General features: G+C 37.0%; 3 protein-coding genes across 3 annotated transcripts; 2 read left to right on the top strand and 1 right to left on the bottom strand.

The window, feature by feature from the left end:
• Positions 1–3,989: 3,989 nt before the first annotated feature.
• Positions 3,990–4,532, top strand: LOC121757543 (nodulin-related protein 1-like). The gene has a single exon (XM_042153071.1). The coding sequence runs from the start codon at positions 3,990–3,992 to the stop codon at positions 4,419–4,421; it is 432 nt and encodes a 143-aa protein (XP_042009005.1). The 3' UTR covers positions 4,422–4,532.
• A 1,110-nt stretch (positions 4,533–5,642) lies between these two features.
• Positions 5,643–7,459, bottom strand: LOC121758525. Its single transcript, XM_042153910.1, has one exon. It carries the CDS (start codon positions 7,457–7,459, stop codon positions 5,912–5,914), a length of 1,548 nt encoding a protein of 515 aa, XP_042009844.1. The 3' UTR covers positions 5,643–5,911.
• Positions 7,460–8,963: 1,504 nt separating this feature from the next.
• On the top strand, positions 8,964–10,478 carry LOC121757542. The gene is made up of 2 exons (XM_042153070.1): positions 8,964–9,857; positions 9,939–10,478. Exons 1-2 carry the CDS (start codon positions 8,964–8,966, stop codon positions 10,476–10,478), a joined length of 1,434 nt encoding a protein of 477 aa, XP_042009004.1.
• The last annotated feature ends 388 nt before the right edge of the window (positions 10,479–10,866 follow it).

Here is a 10,866-nt window from a genome sequence, read left to right as displayed (position 1 = left end):
GATTTGATGCTAATAAGAAATGTTTGCCTGTTGCATATGCCATTGTTGATGAGGAAACCAAAGAAAGTTGGAATTGGTTTATGGAACGCATTAGACTTCATGTAGCAAAGCATGAAATATGTGTCATATCTGATAGGCATGTGGGAATCATAGATGCAATGAATTCTCCCATATGGAAAGAAGAACCCAATGTGGGTCATCACAGATTTTGCTTGGTACATGTTAGAAAGAATGTTTTGCAGAATCACAAAGGTATCATGGTCAAAAGACTTGTTTGGAAAATTGGTATTGCTACCAAGAAGCGCAAGTTTAAGATCAGACGTCGTTTACTTCGAAACGTCAACAACGAGGCTTTGCAGTACCTTGATGCCGTGGAGTTAGAAAAATGGAATCTGGCGTATGACAAACACAAAAGATGGGGTGAGGTTTCCACTAATATGGTGGAATCTTACAACAATGTGTTGAGAGGCGCAAGACAACTCCCAATTAAAGCTTGCATTGATATGATATTCTGGAGGACAATAGAATGGTTCAATGACCGGTCAATTGCATCAACACAGTGTGCCACACCACTTAACCTAACATTTTCAATTTTGCCTAACCTAACATTTTCAATTTGTCCAATTTCAATTTGACAAACCTAACAATATAAACAAATTTAACAATCTAAACTAATCAACCAAAACCCACATAAATCAAAACAATTTGCCCAATTTTTTAGCTATAAAAACCCTAGGGTTTAGGCTTATAATCAAATTTATACACAAATTAACTTAAACCCAACACAATCCAACATAATAATCAACAATAATATCATTCAACCAATCCAAAATGCATAATATTTCTACTCAATTCACAACCCATTACAAACCCTAGCTATCCACCAATTACTATAATTATGTAAAAGGTAAGCATACTAACCGAATAAAATAGATGAATTTGGGGGAGAATAGCACCGATTGATGAATGTAGGCCGAAATCACGGAGAGAAGGCGCGCAGCTGGAGAAATCGCGAAGGCTGTGTGTTGTGAGGTTTTCGCGATTTGGGGGAGGAACGCCTGGTATATCAGTCTGATTAAACACGCCACTCAGAATGGCGTTTTTCATAAGTAAATACGCCACTCCGGTTGGCGTCTTTTACAAAACGTCAATATGTTCGGCGTTTCAACAAAGAAAACACGCCATTTACAAATGCGTTTTTTTATTTATACACGCCAACCAAGTTGGCGTGTTTAATCGTAATTACAATCCGAGAGCATACACCCAAAATACGGCACAAGTATAAAACGTCATCATCGTTGGCGTATTTACCTTAAAACACGCCAATGACGTTGGCGTATTTACTAATAAAAACGCCAATGTGGTTGGCGTTTTTCCCATTTGTGGAATAGATAACAAAATGGGTACATTTACGTAATATTTAGTGTAAACTCCCCCATAAACCCGATTTTCCCTTGCTTACCAGCTTCGAATCACTGCTTCTGTTTATATGGGTTTTGGCTTTTTGGGGAAGTAATCTACTAGTACTTCATTTTTCTTAGAGGAATTGACGTCAGTCCGCCCGTGCCAGCGGCACGGCACTCGCTGTCCCGCTGACACGGCGCTGCTCGATGCATCGAGCATGTCTGTGTCAGTGAACAGCTGATGTGGCAAATCCGCTAGAAATTCAATTTTTTTTTAAAAAAATCGAAAATAATACAAAAAATTTTAAAAAAATATTTTCAGATTCCCAAAAATATGGCCGTTTTATTATCGTTTTATGGAATTTTTTTGATTTTTTATAATTTTTTTATTCTCAAAATCATCTATAAATACACACATTCATCCTCCATTTTTTTATTGAGCTACAAGAAGACCTAATCAAACACATTTGGGCAAAATTCGGCCACGAGTAGTGGGTTTTTTTAATTTTTAGGATTTTAATTATGTAATTTTTATTTTTTAGGATTTTAATTATGTAATTTTTAATTTTTTTGTAATTTGTAATATTATTTCGGTTATTTTTAATGCATTTTAGTATTGTGGAAGTGTTTTTATTTAAATTGAATAATAGAATGGTGGGACCCTTGAGCTCGTTCTTGCGAAAGAGCACGGATGTGGGTGTTGTGCTCTTGCCTAAGAGCATGGAGTAAAAGTGGGTCCGGGCCCACATCCGTGCTCGTTGGCAAGAGCACGGATGGGGATGCTCTTAGTACTCTAGGATTTTTTTATTTTAGTAAAATATCGGTTCAATTTTTTATTTTAGTAAAATATCGGTTAAATAGTAATATGCCAATATTCGATATTTTAAAATAATAATCCATTTGTTCTCTCATAGCCAAATTGCTTTTATTTCGTACTATTTTTTAAAAAATCATAATAATAAAGTAAAGAAAGAGTAAAGTAAAAGAGAATAAACACTAGTCAATTATCAAAATCAATTAATATCAAGACAAGATTCTTTTATTTCTTTTTTCAAAAATTTTCATGTAATGTTAATAGCACAAAATGAATTTTTTTTAATAGACTCACGAACTTGCTACCAATTATATCTTGTTTTATCATTTTAATCATATGTGACAGGTCCAATTTATAATTTTGATTTCCAATAATTTTTTTTAAAATACAAATATATTTTGAAATGCTAATTACTCTTCGTGCAATAATGTGATATTAAAAATAAATATTTTGGTTGATGATTATGCAAAATCATTCGATCTATATTATCGGTAAGATAGTTATAAAAAATATTGATAAACATCAAACGAGTGTGTCATGATACCAATAGTCAGAAAATTAATTGTTGTTTATTTACTAATTGATGTACTCATATGCTAAGGAGAGTATGAAAGAGACGGATGCAAAACATTAATTCAATTGAAATAAATAAAATGATAATTTAGCAATTCAAAATAATTTCATGTCATTCATATAATATACACACAATAAGTATGAATTACAAGAATAAAAATCGATCAAGTATAGCAATTCAAAATAATATCATATCTTCAAATTTTGAGATGCATAATTTATGAACTCCAAATATATAAAATATGTAAATACGCGATTCAAAAATAAAAATTCAAAAAAAATATAATTATAATTACAAGTAAGAACAAGCGAATTCTAAAGGGGTGTCCCGAGAACACAAATGAATTAATAGATCCAAGTAAACGTCATTCACAATTAATCCAGTTGTGTTCTCATTATCACTCCTTTAGGATTAGCCATTGTGTTTTTCTTTTTCTTATTTGAGCAATGCAATGCAGTCCCTCCCTCATTATATACTAGTTGTCCATCTCAAAGTAGTGCCAACATGTTGTCATCCTACCCACATTCTATACCCATACTTGTCTTTGACAAGAAATAGTGTCACCATTCTTACTCTTCTTATCCTCGATATATAAATGCTAGACTAATAATGGAGCAATTCATTAATACTATTGCTTTAATTGTGATATTGGATTCTAAAATCAAATGTGTTATGCACCATATTTTCGATTTCTGTAATATCATTTGGTTCCGCTGTTAAATTGGTAGTTAGGTTAGTAATTCAAGATACACATTTTCAAATAGATTTGGAAAAATAGCTACTCCCTCCATCCCATTCAAAATATCCATCTTTTCTATTTAATTTGTCTCATTCAAGATTTAACTTTCTATATTTGAAAATAAATCCATCTCTTCTTATTAAAATAGTATTCAACTACTTTTTCTCTCTATTTACTTTATTTAACTACTCCTCCTAAAATCTGAAATTCGATATTACTCAAGAATGTGAACATCTTAAATAAGAACGGATAGACTACATTCCATCAAATCACAAAATATTTTCATCTTTTTAAATTTTAAATAGTGCAATTGACCCATTCATAACTGAAAAAACTAACTTTGTGAATCCCCTATTTCCCTCCCATTTTTCACACGAAATCAGCTACTCCAATCAAATTCCTTTTTCACATCCATTATTATTCCATTTCTTCACTTTCATTTTCTTCTCTCTTTCAAAAATGAATTTCTTATCAAATTTAACCAAGAATGATGATGATGCACAACCACAGAAAGTTCCCGACGCCAAGGACGCCGGCGGCGACCAAGCCGGCGAGGCCCGCCACAAGCCCACCACGTCCGATCTAATACACAGCGCCCAGGTGGTGGCCGGCGCCGCGCAAGCCCACTTCCGCAGCGAGCCGGAGAAGTTCGACAAGGGCGAGGTCGCCGGCGCCGCTGCTGACCTCATCGACGCCGCCTCTGACTACGCCAAGCTCGACGATAAGCAGGGCATCGGGATGTACGTCGACAAGGCCGAGGACTACCTCCGCCACTACAAGGGCGCCGACGCCCCCGCTGCCAAGCCGGAGGCTGCGGGCAGCGATGGCGCTGATAAGAAGGCCGACGACGGCGGTCTCATGAAGATGGCCGGAGATTTCTTGAAAAAATAGGCCAATTATTTGCTTTCTGTTTCATTTTAGTAATTCTTTCATTTAATTTGTTTTTCTCTTTGTCTATTATTATTATTATTATTATTATTATTATTATTATTATTATTATTATTATTATTATTATTATTATTATTATTATATTTATATGTACAATAGTAATTCATCTGTCCTATTAAATATGAAATGTTTTTTTTTCAGCATGAAATTTTATGTTGTTTTATGAGTTAATTAAGAGAGAATAAAGTAAGAGAGTAGGAAAAAGTAAAAATGATTGTATCTTCATTTTATGATATATTTAATTTTTAATGGGACAACACAGAAAGGAAAACGTTTCATTTTTAATGAAATAGATGGAGTATTTGTTAATAATTCACCCATAAATCAATATTAATGTCTATTGACATATAAATACAAAAACTTTTACTATATGATTCATAAATTCAAAATTTGGTGTGATACTAAGCCAATTTTTTTTATTTGTCATGATTTTTTCATTACAATGTGTTTCTTCGTTGTTTTATTTATCAAACACAGATAATATATGCAGAAATCATCATAATAACCGAGATGCTTTATGAACATGAAAGATGTTTATCCAAGTGCAAAATGAAAACCTAGCTAAAATCAAACACTTCTGTTTCTAATGAAACAATAACTAGATAAGCAGCAATTTGGTTTAACCTTTTAAGTTCTATTTGAACTACACAAAAAAAGGTTAATGGAATCCAAAAACAAGTTTTGTTAACCATTTTCTTCCATAAGTTAAGTTAAAGGAAAGATGCCAAATTAAGACGCAAATAAAATGTGAGACATACGAGATCAATTTTCTAGACTAGGGAAGTGTATATAAAATGACATCATCGGTATATATTATAAGTGTGTCAAACACAACTAAGAATGCAACTTTTTTTCTCAAATCAAAAGGAGGAGCCATGAAATACTCAAATGTCTAGTTGAGAATTTAAGGTAGGTTGAGCTGTGATGGTGATGGATCATATTTGTGCAAATTCATCTCTAGGCATCACTATAATTCAAGGGACCTTAATTAAAGACTGCTACTCTTATAAATTAAAAAACTTTTTGTCGGAATAAATAATCCACTGACTCTTCTTCTAATCTGCAACTTTAATCATAAAGAGGAGTAACAAATAGTAAAATCAGAGCTTCTAAAGTGCAAATTTGATATTCCCATCACCCACATATCATATGGAAAAGTTGAACTTGGAAGAGAAAATGAACCTGCCTCTCTTATATGTATTGATCATATTCTAGATGACAAAAAACAACAAATGTTGTCATTTTCAGACATAATATTGCAAATGGAAGACAAAAAATAAATCTCTAGTTTTCATGAGGCTTTCTTTCTTTCTTTCTTTCTTTCTTTCATTTTCCTTTTTTTTGGTATGAGGAGGCTAGCAAGAAAGGAGCACAATGTGGTCTGCCTTCCACCAATTTCAACGTATGTGTTCGAGTTTCTCAAGGATCCAGCCCTACCAAGGTGAGTACTGGTCGTCCCCATCATCCTCATCGTCCTGAGGGGCGGGCAGATTGAGGTCAAGCAAGTCCAGCTTGGCGACCGGGCTAGGGTGCGTGTTCACCTCATGGCCACCGATGAAATGTGACCTCTTGTGGCCGCCCAAAGCCTGCCCGTTCTTGAAAACCCTGTTGCAGAAAGGGCAGACATGGCCTTTGCTCTTCTTAGCCTTCGTTTTCTTGTCAAACGAGCTGCCCGGCTTCATACTGCTAGTGGACTCAACCACCTTCCCTCTAGTCGCAAACTCATCATCCACGCTATTCTCTCCAGTCTCGTATCTTGGCTCATACAACGCGTTGATCTTCTTGTGGCACGGCCTGTGCCCCCCTAGAGCCTGGTACGACTTGAACGTCTTCTTGCAGTTGAAGCACTCGTATTTCTGCCTCTTCTCTGTGCTAGGGAGTTCGCCCCGTTTGATCCTATGATCATCATAGTTATTATACAGATCAGAATTCTCAATGGCATATCTCCTCTTTCTTGATTGCTCAATCCTAGCTGCTATACTATTAGCATTGCCATGATCATACTCATTTTCCTTTGCTAATACCTTCTTCACCTCAGCTCTATAGCTCCGGCTTCGGTTCAAGCTCTGCCTAAACTCCTCATACTCATCCACACCAATGCTCCTACGCAACCCATCCATGGACACATCGGACTCCTCCCCTTTTGCGCATTCGTCCAAGAAATAACCCGAGTCAGAGTTCTCTCCCTTAACAACATCTCCAATTTTCTTCTCATCTTGATCATGACCATTCTTGACAAGATCACACCTTTTTCTCACATTCTTTATATCAATGGAGGAAGACTTAGTCTCCAAGATCACAGAGTTGTTATCAGAACTCTCGACAACAGAATTCACCCCGCCTTTACTCCCCGTATCCCTAGACAGCTTCATCAAGCACATGGCAACCTCCTCCTGCTCCTCCCTGTCAATCTCAGAGACGGACGAAGAGCCATTGGGGAAAGGGGAGTTCACTACAATCTTCCTAAACCTCTTGCTCTTGGAGGACCTAGTCCTGATTGCCCGGTCCTCACCCTCCGTGTCGGAATGGCTGTCCATCACCAGTTTCTGGCTCTCACTAGTCCAAGAATGGTCATCTTTCATACCCCTATCCTTGTCAGAGTGGCAAGCCATGTGCCCACACAAAGCCTTCATTGACTGAAACCCTTTGCCACATTGCTTGCAAAACTTCTCTTGTGGCAAAGGGGAGGTTGAATCCACCGCCCTCCAACTCTTTCTAGGATTCTCTCTTAGGCCATAGCTAGACTGCCCATTTCCTAAATCACCAAATCTTGAATCACTCATTGTGCTTTCCATCCCACCACCACCACCAACAACAATAAATGATGGGAATTTCCTAAAGGTGGGATCAATTAGTTTGTCATCAGATTCAGCTGCATTTGCAACTACACATGACCTCATGTGGCCCCCAAGAGACTTCCCACAAGGGTATTTCTTGAAGCACAACTTACAAACAAACCTCAATTCTTGATTCTCATCCATCCTAGTTCAAACACCAATCCAACTACTAAATCAAGAAACAAATACAAATCCCCCCCAAAACCATACAATCAAGATTTAGCTGAACTCAGATTTATTTCCCTGATCCAGCAACATCAAAGTGCAAAAACAAACTCCCAAAAAGGAAAATGGAAAAATCCTCAAGTATGGATGGGCATAGATCACAAAGACTGTACCTTTACTGAGATAAGAGACGATCAAACCACACTAGTGAGATGTGACAGTGAAAAATTCCAGACCCACACTAAAAAAACAAAGAGTAACAGTCTTGAAATCCCAAATCGGTGAAATCTCTACAAACAAAAAAAAGAAAAAGAAAAAGGCATATGAGTAAATGACAACCCCAATCCTACATTAATTTTGCAAGATTTTGAAGAAATTAATGTGGAAAGAATCAAACTTTTGAACAGATAATGATGGGCTTGAACTAGTCACAGCCTATCAAGATTAAGAGATAGAAACAGCACCCAAAGACTCTTTCTTCCCTATTTTTCTCCCACAACACACACATCTACATATGTTTGTGTGTTTATACTTTATAGTAAGGTGGAGAATTACATGCATGGAAGCAAACCATGAGTAAATTGAAGGGGGACACGTGTAGCTGCGAGGAGCGTTGGTTGCTGCAGAATCGGACGGCGTGGATCTTTTGGGATTACTAACCATAGCCCATAGGGTAATACGAAAAGTTCAGATTTGTGCATTCATTGATTTGATTTGATTTCATTTATTAATAAACTCTTTGCTGAAATGTCACCTTCTTATAAAAGGGCCCCAGCCCTCAGCCGTTACCCTCCACACTAAAAGTGTCCACAATAGTGGCCCTCAAGGGCCACCAAAGTTGGTCCGGTCACTAAATGTGGCTCTTCTGGGCTCTCCACAATGGTAAATAATAAGGGTCACGAAATGTGATCCGCTTCAAAAAAAAAATTAATTTATTTACTTTTTTAATGATATTTTATAATTTAATTACAATAAATTTTATTAGACTACTCCCTCCGTCCCCCATTTCCAGTCACTCTTTGACTCGGCACGGGTTTTAAGAAAGAGTTTGAATGTGTAGTGTGGAGTAATAAATGGAGGTATGTAGTGTAATGTGGGGCCCCTTTGACTTTTTGTGTAATAAATTTGTTTGAAGTATTAAATGACCAAATAAATGTTGGAGGATTACATAATGGTATAGTTATTAAATAAATTCCATTTACTACTCTTGATTAATTAAAGTTGTTACTGCAAAAAAATTGAACATCCATTTACAACTTGTATAAACACAGCAGATTGCTCAGAAAATCAAATTCAAAAGTTGGAGGCAAAAATAAAAGGAGGGAATTTTAGGAGGCAAATTTCATTGCATGGAGGGAATTTGTACAAAGTCCACCAACTCCTATAAATACATTCATTTCTACTCCTACTTCCAACAACCAAAAACAAAAACCATAAAGCTATTTACTGTTGAAAGCCCTCAGAAAATCTTCATCACTGGGCAATGGAATGTCAGGAGGTCAGAGAGCAGCACCATGATCAGGAGCAGCACCATGATCAGGAGCAGCAGGAGCAAGGGCAGAGTGGATGGCACCGGGTTTCATTAACCTTGACCGCCCAAGAAAAAAACCTCATTGCGCAGTTTCTTCTACAGCAAAGTAAGGCTGGAGTGCTGCCAAGAGGTTCATTTACAGAGGCAGCCAAGAGATTTGGCATCCATAAAAGGACAACATTAAGAATTTGGAAGGTCAGCAAGCAGCAAATGGACAGAGGGGAACCTGTTATAATGAGGAGCAGAGCATCAGGTTATCAACACAAAGATAAACTTATGCTAGATGAAGAAAAGTTTAGAAACCTGTCTATGCTTGAGAGATCAACCATAAGGAAAGTTGCTTCTAAGATGGAAGTAAGCAAGTCAACAATTGGTAGATTCATTAAGAGTAGACAGTTAAAACCGCATACAAGTGCTATCAAGCCTACATTGACTGAAGCCAACAAACTTGCAAGGATGAAATGGTGTCTTTCTCATATTCAGCCAACATTAGAAGAAGGTAAACTTCTTTACCATTCAATGCACAACATAATTCATATTGATGAGAAATGGTTCTACATGACAAAGACATCAGATCGATATTACCTTTTGCCGGATGAGGATGTGCCATATAGGTCCTGTAAGTCCAAGAGATTCATCACTAAAGTGATGTTCATGGCTGCTGTCAGTAGGCCACTGTTTGGTAGTGATGGGGAAACCATTTTTGATGGTAAAATAGGCCTATTCCCGTTCACAGAGGAAGTACCAGCCCAAAGAAGGTCTAAGAACAGGCCAAAGGGGACAATTGAGACCAAACCTATTCAATCCATCAACAAGGAAGTCGTGACAGCCTGTCTTCTAAACCAGGTAAGCCAATTTTTTGTTGTTATTAAAGCTATCAGACATGATTAATGTCATCATTTAGTCTCATACACATATCCCTCACAGATTATACCAACAATCAAGGCCAAATGGCCAGCCAATGCAAGTAAGAAGATTTTCATCCAGCAAGATAATGCCAAACCTCACCTAAGAGCTGCTGATCAACAGTTTGAATCACTTGCTAGTACTGATGGTTTTGAATTCCATCTAATTAGCCAACCACCCAACTCCCCAGACACAAATGTGTTAGATCTAGGGTATTTTAGGGCAATACAATCACTTCAAGATGACAAAATTGCCACCAATGTAGATGACTTGCTGAGGAATGTGTTTACCTCATTTGAAGAGCTCTCACCACAGACACTCAATAGAGTATTTATCACACTACAAAGCTGTCTGACAGCAATACTACAAGTGCATGGGAAGAATGACTACAACATCCCTCACTTAAACAAGGACAGATTGCAAAGAACAGGAGGGCTGCCCTTACAACTTCAAGTTGAAGAGGGTTTGGTAAGAGAGAGTTTGGAGTACCTAAAGCTGCCTGAAAACAACACTGGAGACACCTATGACATAGGGCATCTTAACCATGTTTTAGGGTATTAGACATAATAGTAGGGGATGGAGTTTACATTATAAGCACAAACATATGTTTGTGTTTAAGATGTAAACTTTTTTTTTGTGCATATGTTGCATTTTTTGTTATTGCCATCAGAAAAATTTCATCACATGGCATCAGCCTCCAAACCCTTCATAGGGGGTGGCTTACTAAGCTAGATAGGTTGCATTTTGTGTAAACATCATAACTGTAAATGTAATTCAGTAATCAGTGATTATAGGTTGTATTATCACTTGAAATCAGCCTCCAAACCCTTCATAGGGGGTGACTTTTTTTGCATTTCCCTCAGAAAAGCTTCATCACAGGGCATAGGGGCAACACATTACACTTACAACAGCCTCCAGACCATACAAAGGGGTGGCTGAGCTAAGTACT

This window comes from Salvia splendens, chromosome 12, assembly GCF_004379255.2.
Source record: "Salvia splendens isolate huo1 chromosome 12, SspV2, whole genome shotgun sequence".
Classification (NCBI taxonomy): Eukaryota; Viridiplantae; Streptophyta; class Magnoliopsida; order Lamiales; family Lamiaceae; genus Salvia; species Salvia splendens.
The sequence above is the reverse complement of the archived record's forward strand: the minus strand, read 5'-3'. Positions and strand labels throughout refer to the sequence as shown.